Source organism: Pogonomyrmex barbatus, unplaced genomic scaffold (assembly GCF_055798465.1).
Source record: "Pogonomyrmex barbatus isolate J1 unplaced genomic scaffold, ASM5579846v1 scaffold8, whole genome shotgun sequence".
In the NCBI taxonomy this organism is placed as follows: domain Eukaryota; kingdom Metazoa; phylum Arthropoda; class Insecta; order Hymenoptera; family Formicidae; genus Pogonomyrmex; species Pogonomyrmex barbatus.
The window spans coordinates 6,162,885-6,177,220 of NW_028297182.1; the positions used below are offsets into that span (position 1 = coordinate 6,162,885).

The 14,336-nt window shown below is 33.3% G+C and overlaps 3 protein-coding genes across 8 annotated transcripts; 1 reads left to right on the forward strand and 2 right to left on the reverse strand.

The window, feature by feature from the left end:
• Positions 1-726: 726 nt before the first annotated feature.
• Positions 727-3,547, forward strand: LOC105424654 (uncharacterized). 2 transcript variants are annotated; one of them, XM_089083748.1, is made up of 2 exons: positions 727-2,636; positions 3,295-3,547. In XM_089083748.1, exon 1 carries the CDS (start codon positions 1,734-1,736, stop codon positions 2,178-2,180), a length of 447 nt encoding a protein of 148 aa, XP_088939874.1. In that variant the 5' UTR covers positions 727-1,733; the 3' UTR covers positions 2,181-2,636; positions 3,295-3,547. The 2 variants fall into 2 exon arrangements, with proteins under 2 accessions (XP_088939874.1, XP_088939875.1); XM_089083749.1 differs by having other exon boundaries at positions 3,301-3,547.
• A 1,074-nt stretch (positions 3,548-4,621) lies between these two features.
• LOC105424608 (post-GPI attachment to proteins factor 2-like) lies at positions 4,622-10,746 on the reverse strand. Of its 5 annotated transcripts, none has more exons than XM_011634911.3 (5): positions 10,602-10,746; positions 9,530-9,847; positions 9,181-9,448; positions 8,913-9,110; positions 4,622-8,816 (listed from the first exon to the last, which is right to left on the reverse strand). In XM_011634911.3, exons 2-5 carry the CDS (start codon positions 9,713-9,715, stop codon positions 8,683-8,685), a joined length of 786 nt encoding a protein of 261 aa, XP_011633213.1. In that variant the 5' UTR covers positions 9,716-9,847; positions 10,602-10,746; the 3' UTR covers positions 4,622-8,682. The 5 variants fall into 5 exon arrangements, with proteins under 5 accessions (XP_011633213.1, XP_011633212.1, XP_011633214.1 ...); XM_011634910.3 differs by lacking the exon at positions 10,602-10,746 and adding an exon at positions 10,296-10,595; XM_011634912.3 differs by lacking the exon at positions 10,602-10,746 and adding an exon at positions 10,267-10,595.
• Positions 10,747-11,168: 422 nt separating this feature from the next.
• Rbm13 (RNA-binding motif protein 13) lies at positions 11,169-13,163 on the reverse strand. The gene is made up of 7 exons (XM_025217664.2): positions 13,026-13,163; positions 12,885-12,931; positions 12,610-12,753; positions 11,951-12,263; positions 11,625-11,876; positions 11,469-11,546; positions 11,169-11,385 (listed from the first exon to the last, which is right to left on the reverse strand). Exons 1-7 carry the CDS (start codon positions 13,038-13,040, stop codon positions 11,239-11,241), a joined length of 996 nt encoding a protein of 331 aa, XP_025073449.2. The 5' UTR covers positions 13,041-13,163; the 3' UTR covers positions 11,169-11,238.
• Positions 13,164-14,336: the final 1,173 nt, after the last annotated feature.

Genomic DNA, 14,336 nt, shown 5'->3' on the forward strand with positions numbered 1-14,336 from the left:
CACACTCTCTTCTCTTCCGGCGCCGCGGGACGTACATATCTAGCTCACTATACTTGCGCCACTGCTGTATCCTCATAGCTCTCTCGCTCTCCTCGCACAGACCTCGAAGGATCGCAGTTCTGCGCGATATCCTGCATATCTCGGCATACCGTCCCCGTCGTTTCCGACATTGTTCCCTCGGCCCGCCCCCGCACGGCCCCCGGCTCCGAACCCGGACGCGGAATAATCCCACTCGTTCGACGTCTACCGGGCCCGGCTTCCCGGCCGGATTCCAGTCGATTCTGGTACCGAGCTTGTGCAGGGTGAGAAGCCCCGGCATCGGGCATGATAATTGGATGCTTTTCCGCTCACCCATCCCCTTCCTCCCCGTATTACTGTTTCCCGAAAAAGCATCGCATGAAGAATCGCTTGTAGGTCATGCTGATTGAAAAAGCGCATTACATTGATACAAGATCAAAGAAGCGATCTGTCTATATCTTACAAATTTGCAAATATAATTGCTAGGAAAATATAAGCCTTATAATAAAAGAAATATTACTTTAAATTATTTAATTATAAGTTAAAAGAGCTTTTATTTACATATGTATATAGCTATAATGATTAATTACCAAATAAAATATTTTATTTATCTATAATAAACAATTAATATAAAAAAAAACATAATAAAATACATAAAATATACATCACAACGTAACAATATTTTATTTTCGTATAGATTTTATTTAATTTTGTAATAAATTTAATAAGATCTACACGAAAGTTTCCTTTATATACTTTTTATCGACATTTCGCTCAAATATTTTTCTTTTCCTTTTAAAATATACATACGGAAACTAAGCACCGTGGCAGTTCACGAGCTTATGAGAAAATCCCGTAATGTGAGAACAACGCGATAGTTGCTCAAATTTTCTCCGGGTTATCGCAATGAACCGTGTGTGTGTGTGTGTGTGTGTGTGTGTCCATCACGCGTTCACGTCGCGATTGTCCCCCGGTAATGTCGAAATGCGTTTGTTGAATATTCAATGTCCAGTATCCGACTCCCGGGGGAGACGATGATCATAAGCACTGGATTCTATTAGCAAACAGTCACGAGAACAATGGTGCGTCGTCGATGCGATTCCGTCGATATACAAGCGGCGAGTCGATGATCGAGCCCGATAAATGCCGGCCACCTTCCTTCGGCACATTTCACGGCGAACGTCCGTCCCGGGATACTATTCGCATATCTAAATCCCGTAGAACGTCCCTGTCCGTACAATTCCCAGGATTGTTACCAGTCCGCAGGACCACTTGCCGCTAAACTCCTTGGTGCATGACCGGCCCTTAATTCGTCGAGAACGTCGTACGTGAGCAAACAATGTCAGATCCAAAACATTCGAAATGCGTCCTAGGTTTTTTTTTTAATCCTCCGGCCAGATATACCGAAGATTCTGGCCGGAGTCACTTTTGAAAGGACGTGCTTTATTCGCCATTCATTCTTATTTATTATTTCTTTAATTCAAAACTGCCCGCATGCCTGTCTCCTTCACAAGCTATATTTTAACCTATTATTATGGCATTAATTAAAAATATTACTTTCTTTTCGTTTAGAATAATCCTTCTTTAAGATTATTAATTTAGTGAAAAGTTTACTAAAATATTTACAAATATATCGTTATGAGAGAATTTGAATACTTAAAATCTTTTATATAATTTAATATTTTGATAAACAAAATCCAAAGTAGATTTGAAGAATGTACGACAGCACGTCCGACATCGACGAGGATTTCTTCGACGCATTAGCGCTTTTGCACTCAACCGAGCAAAACAGTGCGGAGAAGCTTCGTCGGATGCTGGACGCTTGCATCGAGAGGAAATACGGTCCCGAAAAAACTTTGGCCGCTAGAATGCCGAAGAGATTTTTACGAAACGTCGACGAATCCGTACTTCTGACACAAACCTCGAAGAGACAGAAAACAGGACAAAGCGCGAAAAAAAGCGAATTCTGGGACAATGATCTCGAGATCATTTCTCTTCTCGAAACCAACGAGGCAAAGAACATGGGGGAGAACATCGGGAATCATCGGACATTTGACATAAAAGTGTCCGAGGACTGCAAGGACGAGGAGGACATTCCCAGGATCTCGATTCCCGACGAAGGATCCGCCGATGGAATTGTGTGCAAGGTTTCTCTCAATTAAATCCAGTCGATTTATTTTAATTTTTCTGTAGCTTTGTGCGTGTGCGAAATCGCGAGACTGATGCGATTGCGTGACTGCCGTCGAGAGTCGCCGCGCTATTTGACTTGTATAAACGAATCGTGACATCTGTGGTGTATATAAAATCAAAGATCTGTAACGGCGCGAAACTGGGACCTCTGATCTTGTTGGAGTGCCAGGAGTGTCAGGAGACTTATCATCCCCTGTGCCATCAACCCCCGATCATCGACGTCGACGTTTACGACCCTAGATTCGTGTGGCGGTGCAACCGGTGTATCGAAACCCCATCGGCAACTCCTACGAGGGTTAAGGGAACTATGGAAAAGGGGCCCGTGGGGATAGTTCGAGCAAATAGCGACACGGTCTCTAAAGAGGATGCGAACATTGCGGAATTGAAAATACCTGAAAAAAGAGATGGTGATTTATTTGGGAAAAACGGTACGCCGATAAATATTGATCTTGATATATATTTTTTTTTCAATTTTTCACGAATGAGTCCTTGCGCGTTTTTAATTAATATATATTTTTAGGCATGAATACGTTTTACGTAGGAATAACGTCTGACATCACATACCTTTTCTCAAATTAATTATAAATACTTAAGTTATAATCGATTACTACCAAGATAATTTTTCATTTAATTTAAAGTATATTTTAACGCTATTTCATTTTTTATTTTACTTAGAAAAAGCTATTAAAACAGATATTCAATAATATTTTTGTACTCAATCAAGTTGCTTTGAATCGATCAATAATTTACAATTGAAAAAAATTGCAAGAAAAAGTAGCGAGAAATAATGAAAAAAAATGACACGTATATTGGAAACAAAATATAATATATTGAGATTATCTATATAAGTATATTAAATAAGACTTAAACAAATTATATAGATATAAGTATTACGTATCGAAATCTTGGAAAATATAAAAATTATTTTATCATTCATAAGCAAGCTTTTACGTAAGAGCAAGTCAACCTGGTTGACCTAGTAACATTAAACAAATGGACAAACGCTTGAACCCACCCCCCCTGTCCAATTTGACTGAACTTTTCGATTTAATAAAAAATTTTAAGTATGAAAAAAAATATATATAGTTACAGATTCGTCGATAGAAAACAAAGACGTAAAGTTACACGATTCTCCATTATTCGGAAAGGACTTGGCGAATGTTTCACAGAAAAACGGAAATTTATCACTCTCTACGCGAAAGAGGATTGGATCTAAACTTTCTGTTATTCGTATGTCAATGAAATAAGGAAAATGCAAATTTGATGTTCCCTATGTATTATATAAAAATAATATGTAAAATACCAAGAATATGATAAAATATATTTAATTACATAAAAATGAAGAATTGAACGGATATAATTTTGAAGGTAATAATAATCTTTAATAACGAAAAGTAAGAAATTAATATATCATATCAATCACCGTGCTTATGTTGTTGGTAGTATATAGACTTTGACATGTTAAATATTTTAAACTATCAGAATTAATTTCAGTTTCTGTAAGAACACGTGTTAATTGAAGTTGAAGAAATGTTTAGTTAGCGAGGTTTAATGAGAGCAGATAATGTTGACTGTATATGATAGTTTTTATTTTGACAATCGTTCGTTACGCGATACAAGTAGAAATCATTCTTGTCCTGATCGAAATCAGTGTTTTAATCCGTTACAAGTCATCACATACACAGAAATACACTTTTTAATCACAGTATAGGGCACCCGCCCTAAACCGATTACAAGAAATATACACTATATTACAAAGTGATCGTATGCTCATCGGAAATACATCATATCGGATAAAGCTCGACCAATTATGTGTATGTGTACGTGTATGTATGTGTGTGTATGTATCCATATTCGTGTATAGGAAAATACAGGTATTTATATAGTGACGTAAACTCAGTAGCCATATGAACAAAATGTTCGAGCCTTTGTCCAATTTTAGGCACGGCCGAAGAAAGCGACTTGTTAAATTATGCGGGAGAACGACGAAAGTTCTCGTTTGTATCACACGGTAGCCATTTAATCGTGCTCATTTATTCCCTTTACATTAAGGTCAACCGAGTTCAATTATCTTCGGCAATGCGGCAGGTTTCAGTTGGATTCGAGGCTCGAATCTGCCCTGACTTTGATTATGGTACACGGAACTATGGCAGAGATGAAAGAGATATCAGTGACGTCGAGCGCAAGTTTATTTTCGACACTGCGGAAATTTTTAATTTGGATTTGGAATGTCTTAAAAAATTTGCCGCAAGTAGAAAGTAACCATATGAAGAGAGAAACTAACATACCTAATAATATAACATGCAGCAAAAATTATATAAATAATAAATTTTCCTGGATAAAATTTCAAAAGAAATTAGATCAGATTAAGAATAGATTGTAAATAAAATTCATAAAACTAATTAACTAGAGATTTATTGATTTCAATCAATTCTTTATTTTAATTTATAATTTATAATTTATTAATCGATTAAATATTATCAATTAAAATATAAGAATAATGAATTCTGTGATAATATACAATTAAAATTTTTGGCATTTTTTACTTAAATATAAATAGACTACGTACAGTTTGAATCCGAAGGAAAGTGGAAGAATAGAGTATTCGGAAAATTTATTTAAAAATAAATAAAACTTAACTTGTGATTCGGAATACAACATTACTTTGTGCTTATTATCACAGAATCGTCAATTACGCAAACAATATAACGGGAACGCGCAGTTCCTTCTTGAGATCGTAGCATTTTATCGATATATAATTTCAATATATTATGTAAATTAGAAAAAAAATGTTTTAGTAGCAAAATTATTTCGAAAAATACGAGTCGCAGAAAAAATGACTGCAACTCGACACGTGAGTATTCGTATAAAGCTTGCTTCAAACTTGTGTTACGTTTAAATATAATTAAATTACCAATAAAGGGAGAATTTTACCGTCTGCTTAACATACACTCTGTTGTTTGTACAAGATAACTGTATTGTGTTAGCATTATTTACAGCGAAATAAAAGAGAGCTTCGAATCTGATAGAAATTCCTAATAGATATGTTTAGTCATTATCGCCAATGTAAAAGTTCATATGACGAAATCTTTAAATATGTTTCAAGAACTTTCACTTTTAAAAGCTGCTATTGTAAGTGCGTACTTGTCTTACAGAAGTAAAAAATTATTTTCAAAGGAAGTAACAGCGAATGATTTTTCTTACATTTTTTTTTGTTTTTAACATTTAATCTTGTTAATTTTTTCAAATCACTCCGAGGGTGTACTGATATCTTAATGATCAATTCATAAGTATCAATAAATTACAATCACAAGAAACAATAATTACTAAATAAATGTTTAACACAGCTCTCTTTGGAAGTATTGTTTTACAATACTAGCGGTTCTAAAATTAATTGGTGGGATTGTACCGTCCCCGTGTTTTTTAACACGTAATTTTTAAACCTTTCATAAAATGAAAAATTAATAGGTAAAACTTAATTACCAAAACTTTTCATTTTGCAGCACTTTTGGAACTCATTTCTGCAAGTTAAATCTATATTTTTAAAAAAAATTTTATATCTTTTATATTTAATCTATGCTTATAATATATGTACGTAAAAGTAACACTCAATATACCTCTCAATGATTCGCACATTCGTTATTCGTCAACTAAAAGACATATAGAGATGCATCATAAATCGGATATCTTTAATTATAGATTCTAGGAATTCGAAAATAATAATTTTTCAGAGAGAACAAATTAATTTATATAATTGCGGAATCTTTCATTTAAATCAAATCAATTAAATTAAATTAAATTAAATTAAATCAATTAAATTAAATTTTCAATTAAATTTTATAGATATAGATATAGAAAATGGTTAAAGGTGATGACTACAGCTTGAAGCTTCACATTTAATTTCTGTAAAAACCTTGAGTAAATTTTTACTAGAAAGTAAACTTTTTTTTTTTTTACTACAAGTTCCTTTAGGAATCTATAAAAAAAGTACATAATTTTTCATATACATATATTCCGAAAATATTAATTATAAATCCACGATCCGTTGGAATGAACACGTTCCATTATGATCAATCTAATCGTATTGATGTTCGTCGATCTTTGTTTCTCAAGAATAAAGGATATATAATGGAGAAAAGATTCTACGAGTGATTGCTACAAATGTATTAGAGGAGCGGTGATTACAAGTGATTGCAAGCGCAAGTGATTCATTAATGATCTCTAAAGTGATCATTAATGCGTAGCGTTACCGGCGTGAAATTCCACGATAAATCTTTAGCGCACCACTTGGCACGGATTAGCATCCGATAACGGTACCGGTAACTCGAACGCAATTGCCGCATGCATTTACTTCTTCCTTTATCGTGATAATGTACAAAAATGAGATTCCAATTAGGAACCGTCGAGACGTTACGCTCGAGTGACCGCGTTCGCAGCATGTGCAGAAGAAACGAAAGCGCTACTTATTCGTGATAATTATATCGAGAATTATCTAACGAGAATTATCTAAAACTATTACCTCTCTCTCCGCGTGACCATTTATAATAAATGTACTTGCGGGGAAACTAGCGTTAAATATCGACTATTCACTTCTTCTCTCCTTTTTCTTTCTTTTTTTTTTTTTTCCCAACAATGGAGTACGAGAAATCTTAACAAAAAAATCATCATATCAAAATATGCTACAATTACAATGTTCGTGTGTAAAAATGTGCAAAAATGATATCGTTTAACTGCGAGTGCTATCTAGAGTCACACTGACACTATCAGCCTTCTACAACAAAATCCTAAGAGACACATTGCGATAACCATCTGCTTGTTTTACAGTAAACATTAAAACATTTTGTTTATTGGTGTAATAGCGAGAGATGTTCCACGCAATCTTGGGATATTGCAGTTTCGATTTCCCTGCCAGTCTATTCTCGCACGCACGCAACTTCGTCTCGATCTTTTAATCGTGGAACTTTCTCAACAGGAAAACATACCCAAGATTTTCGGAAGATACTTTATAAAAATTTCATCGCACAATTTCTAATAATTTCAAATAAATACTTTAAATAAAATGTGTTTTTTTTTGTAAATCTTATCTCCGGACCTATTGAAATTCCTTTCAGAGGTTTCCTTTCAAAATCTATCTTCATTAATTCACATTTCAAAATAAACATCACATCAAAAATTATTTAAGTTTATAATAAAGCAGTTTATAATAAATCAAAATATCACCTTTAACTAAGAACGATTTAAGAGAAAAGTTTTATACAATGTTCTCCAAAAATCGTGCACATGTTATCTATATACTTTAAACAAGAGATGAATGGGGGTTTCAGTCATAAAATTTGATAGAAACTCTTTTAACATTTGTCTTATAAACTCACATGAGATATTTAGATATTGATCTTACCTTGAACGCACGCTGGTCCAAATGCAATCCTCGTGTAACCACATCCATGTGTAACACGAATGCGACTGCTTTAATCGTCAGTGTCTCAGTAATTGCTATATTATTAAACTATCGTATACTACATACAAACATAGGAGCGATTATCCTACGTTTGCAATTACGTAACGTTTGCAATTAGTAATGCCGAATTGAGCGGCGCGTGAATATTAGCTGATTTTATTATCTTTCAAAATCTATACAAGATGAATTAATCTCTTACAAGGTGAATGAGAATTAACGATATTCATTAACGATTTTCATTGTAAAGTTTGCCAACAAGACACAACCGTACAATATCTTTGCAATAATTCAAAGTTGAATATACGTTCATTTGATGAACTCACGATTATAATATTTCGAAGTCCGTTGAAACGTAAATATAGATTTCTTATAGTCTAATTTCAACTTATCAGATAAAATAGGAAAATTATATAAAGCGAATAAAAGCTCGCGACTAGAATTAATATACTCGACTAGAGTTCTCACCTTGCAAAAGTCTCTATAAAAGAAGATTCAAAAGTCTTCACAAGTAATCTCATACGTTGCGAGTAATAACATTCGATCTAACGTTAAATGCTGTTTGTATGTAGGATACTTTTTTCAACTATGATTTATTATGATACTCTATTACTAAACGATATTAAAAGGCCGTTACATATTTCATCGTTTTGAAAGTAACCAGTGCCACACTTTGGAAGCGCTAGATATTCCATTTTCATTTTTTTTTTTTCGGATATCCTTTTTTCGCATATTTTACTTTTACACTCGAGATTATTGGTCGAATGTCATAGTTAATATAAAAGTAAAGATAAAAATGATATCGATAGCTCATAAATATCACGAGGGACAAATTAGATTAATCTCAAGAGCGGAATATAATATAATCGTAAATATCATAAAACTGAGACAATCATGATATCATGTATCATGTTATGTGCCAAATTTTCACCTCTCGAAAACCACGATTCGTAGCACTTCCATGCAGAGGCAATAGGCACTTCAACGTGACGATGAGATTGACGAATTATCCTAAAAGGTTAATCTATTTTCACAGCAGGTAAACCGTGACCTACGACCAGTTGCTCTTTTGGAAAGTCCAAAACCACAGTGATGTGAAAGCCCATATTTGCAAAAGCTATCACGTACTCACATAGCGAAAACCAACTAAATGCTGCTCAAAATAATAGAAAAATATTATTTTCCTGTTACACTTATGTACAAATTGTAGCGAATATAACATTTTGTAATTTGTAATCTTGTTTCTTACCTAAGTCGTGACAAAGCAGTCGATGTTTCAAGAAGAAGATGATAAGACCAATTGTACTGACAAGACTCGTCATAAAGAGCGCCTGTTTGTACTGAAGACTTTGTGCATTTGGAGTTATTAGACGACCCAATCTTACAGCGGTCAACATGTACGTGAGCGAACTAATCATAAACACTATGAAAATTTTTTCGTGCACCGCTGAAATATTTTTATTTATTCAATTTACTTGCATATCGACAGAGATGATACAAAGTTAAGACTTACTTACAATAATTTTCTCTGTTAGAAATGTATGTTACACCACACAAAGCTGCTACTTCAGCAATGTTTAGCCAGTAGCATAGGTTTAGGAGCCTGCTCCCCATAATTTTTAGAGGCACATCTTCAATGTTCTTAAGTATCTCGTAATAATATGAGTGATAAACACTGGCAATAACCAGTCTAGGACCAATATGTAATGCTATGCTGACACGCCATAAATATCTTTGTGGCGACACACCAGTAATGGCTGAGATCGATGGAAGAATATTGTAAACCTTTAACAGACAAATGTTATTGTTATCGATACATAGTTCACTTGTTTATGTTATCAATATCAGTATAAAATTCTCCCTTACCCTACAATGAGTTTCATGAATATCATCCTGTTGAAATATGTATGCTGTGATGAAACAGAACAACAGCGATAAAAGTGGCAGCCCGACTGTTGCCAGGCACAGTTTTCGGAATGACAGCGCGAGATATACGGAACTTTTGTTGCTTCCAACATTGTTCAGTTCCATATTGGCAGCGCCGCTTAACATCCTGGCATTTGTGCGCAAAGTCAACGATGCGTTAACCCGAGGTAGGATAGACTCCAGTCAGCCAATTGTGCGGTACAGGTTCATGTTGCCCTCCAGCACCATGTAAACTCATTCGATGTTCCTTGACATTACCTAATACAAAGAAATCACAGATTATTTATCATTCGCCAACGAAAAATCAAGTCGCACGGTGATCGAGGAGCTCGTTGTTGGAGGAGCCGGCACCCGTTGGGAAAGCGTGAGATCCAATTGCAAGCGAGGGACGAGCGGACATTGCGAAACTTTCTTGATAAAAATAAATCCGCGCAACGAGTGCGCCGATAGCACCGCCTCTGCTTTAGCGTGCGAATTGTTCGATGAGAACGTGGGGCTTGAACGCGTGAATCGCGTGGAGGAACGAGCGTGCGTCGTGTCTCTCCTGAGATATCACCTTTGGATGATTAAATTTATCATGTGAATAATAAGCTCGCACACACCGACGCTGATTTCATGTAAGCTTCACGTTACTCCTCGCCGTACCACCTCCGACCACTACTCGTCGTGCCGCTCACCTGTGCGATTGATTTTGCGAATAACCTACTTGCTCTATAAATAACGGACGAGAGAGCGAGAACGCGGCCGTTTCACCATATTCCCAGCGTTCGCGCTGTCCGAACACCCGTTTCCGAGCATCCGCGATAGGGCGGCGAAAGGTAGGGGTTCGGAAAGTCAACGTGACAATCCCCGACGAGTACGCAATGCCGTGGCACTGCGGACAGACTGTCGCCCCCCGCTAATGACTCGCGATGAACCGGATTTCCGCGAATTCGATCGAGGATGACCGGCGGAGATCAACCGAGGGAGACTCCCGATCGGATGAATTCTTCGTGCAATCGTGGTGATTCACCTCCTCTTTCTTTCGTCATGAATAAATCGTATCGTCTGCTACGGACGCTCCGATTTCCCTCTTCCGACAGGATGTACTTTCCGCCGCTTCCGCGGAGTCTTCGCATTTCTCCCGCCCAGCGCCTCTGCGAGTTCACATTATGAAGGCGGAATTTTTAAACGCATCGCGTGTGATCAGGAAACGAATGTCCGATGTGCAGATCGTCCGTACATAAAATGTGAACATTTAAACGGTTTCCTAATATTAAGGTATCACATATGTGAATATGTGATTATTTGTGTATATTATTTTGAAATTTAAAAAATAAGAGATATTAAAAACAAAAGAATTTATTAAAAAATAACTTTCTTAGCATAATTTTTATGTTAGGATCTTCAAATTCGCAAAGAACTTAGTTTCATGATTGAGAACTGGTTTCATGATTGAGAAGGAATATTAAAGAAAATATAACGATCAGGTTTTTCTACTTCCAATAAAAATGGAAACATATCTTAAAATATTAATACTTTAAATATTGGTTAATTAGTGATCACCTAGTGATTATTCTTTGTCCATCAAAATATCAAATTTTATAGATATATAGAGATTTTCATAATTTTTATTATAAAGATAATTATATTTACATAGTACAATTTTGCTATATACGCGCTCGTTTTTTCTGTTGACCCTCCTGTTCCACTTCGTACTCGATTTCTACTCTCGCTCGTGATTTTTTCTGCGATTTTCCTTTCTTTACAACTCTCGGTCCCTTTGTCTTCTTGCTTGTGGATGGCTTGACTAAATCCTAATGAGACATGAACACAGTTCATAGTACAAAAGATTTATTTTAGTTATAATTAAGATTTATTTAAGTTAGAGAATTCTTACTTCGATATCACTAGCGTTGGATTCAAAACTGTCTGATAATTCAACTTCTTCCTTCTGTCCAGAGTCACTATCTTCATCCTACACAATATTTATAAAATTAAAAAACAATTGTACTTTAGATAATAGTTTTAGATAGATAATAGTTTTATCACTTACCATAGAAAGCTCTTCAATATCATCATCATCATCATCCTCATAGTCATCATCGTCATCACTTTCAGCTTCAACATATTCTGGACCATCTTGTTCAATTTCTTTCTCGTCCGCTTCTAATTCCATTTCCAATTCTTTCTCGATTTCTCTTTCCTGCTCCTCTTGTTCGCTTTCTTCCTCATTTTCTCCTTCAACTTCAACAGATTCCACAGCCTTATCGAATACTCGTTGCGGGAAATTGTAAATACCCTCATACTGTAATATCAAGAGAATGATATTTTCAAAATATAATTGATCTTTATAATAATGAATATAAAATTCAACATTACCATCCCCTTCTTTAATCTTTCCATAAGTTGTTTTTCAATTGCATTTTCTAATCTTGCAGCAATCAAAGCTTTTTCTTCCCTACGCCTTTCTCTTCTTTCGATCTTTCTCTGAAGTGGTACAATCTTCTTCTGTCGTCTTAATCTAAACTTTCTCATACGAATAAGATATTGTGTAATTTTGAGAAATCTTTGTTTACATTTTGCTTTTATGAAACCAGGCCAGTAAAGTAGATTTTCATTAATTTGTTGTATGGCCTTCTCAAAATTCCTAGATAACTTGACTTTCTCCCAACTATTTTTAGGTGTATGTATTCTAAAAAAAATTAATATTTTAATTAATACATATTAATTATATATTTGTATGAAAGAGTAAAAATTTTATCTTATAACTTATATAATTATATTTAATTTGAAACTTGAATTTTATATTATTTGAAAAATGTATAATTTTTTATGTTATATGATATTAGTAATTTTGTTTGGAAAATACAAGTTAAATAAATATTCAATAATTGTCAATTATTATTGGAGCAAATCTTTATAGACATTACAAATCTAGAAGAATTTACAAACAGTAGTGAGCATTTGCTTAATTAGAGTATTTTTTTAATATATTCAATATTATATTAACACAACTGCAATTTAAATACATAACCTACCTCTCTGCCGTCCTCATATAGAGATAAATAATACCATTTTCTTCTTTGATCGTAGCATATTGGCTGTTTGCAAGAGGACATGCAGATCTACTGCATAAACCAGTAAGATTGAATTCATTTCTACAGAATCGTTGCGTCTTTGTACTGTGAAAAAATGTTACAATTAATATCAAGATTAAGATAGTTACAACTTCTTTGTAGTTACAATTTTGTAATTACAACTTTGTTGTTACAACATTCTACGTTCATTTCTCATTTATTAAGGGTTCACTTACTTGACTTTGAAGGAACAAAATGATTTATTGATAACGCTCCACACAACCTATAAAACCATTATGAGTAAGATCACAACAATAATAGGAAATTATTAATATAAAGGTTAAAAATTAAAAATTTTAAGTTAAAATTTCACTCACATCGTCGTGCTGCATTTTGTTTTAATGTGTTGCAATTATAAAAACAAATAATACGGCAATTATAAATAAATAAATATATGAATCTCTCTCGACATAACACGTGCGAATTGAAAGTGAATATTAGGTTATATTCGCGTTATATTTAGTCTCATCTATGCAGAGATGGCAGCAGTAACATTCTTTCAAACATAATATTTGTCGATAAAGTAGGAAACTCGAGAATATTTATCATGAGAGTAAAGATTTTGTCGAAAGATACGTTTGTCTCAAAAAACATTTCGAAAAAAACTCATAAAACATTGCAGAAATAATTTCGTCAAGAAATTTAATCCATTCTAAAAATAAAATTTTAAAGAGGATTACATATAGATAAAATTGGCTAAAATTCGATAATTTAAAAGATAAAATTTAATGCTTTTAAAAAAATAAGTTGCTTGGAAATAAAATTAAGTTTTCTTGATAGTTTCCAAAATAGATTAATTTTAATGAATGGCGACCATATGTTTCACGTTTGTAATACCGGTATTTCGGTTATTAAAATACTAATAATAACATTTATAATTACAAAATTTATGTTAGATGATGCAGTATAGTACAAATTAAGATCGCTATTCATAATCCATTCTTATTTCAAGATTTTTTTTTTTATAATGGAAAATATATATTTAAAATGGGATAAGAAAATAATGAAAGATAAAACGTTTTATTTTTTACTTATATTCCTTAATTCCTTATATTCCTGTAAGAAAAAATTGTAAACAATATTTATAATTGTTTATTAATAAATAAGAGTTTTCTGGACATTTACATATGTGCATATACACATAAATACAAATATAAAATAGAAATTTTTATTTATAGAAATAATTATAAATATTTTCTATCTTCTGTGCTTAATAAAAAATGTAGTTGCTAAAAAAAAATGTCAAGATGTACAATATTTAACTAACATTCCATTTTTTATTACGTTTGTTATAATAGTTTTCAAAAGAATTTGGTATAGCAACAGATTTAAATTGATTTCTTTTTTTCCAAAATAAATTTTAAAATATATTACAAATAAATACTTTAATAATTTTTGAGTTGGATTTTTCGTAAAAAGTTTGTAATAACATGTAATTTTGATAATAATTTTAAAAAGCAATTTCACAAATGAAATAAATTATATTTTTTTATTTGGCACAATATTAACTTAAGAAACATTTTAGAAATCAAAAAGTCAAGTTGAAAATTATAATTATCTATATTTCACAAAAAATTTAGTTTTAAATTAAAAAAAAATTTGTTTCTAAAACATCCTCAATTATCCTG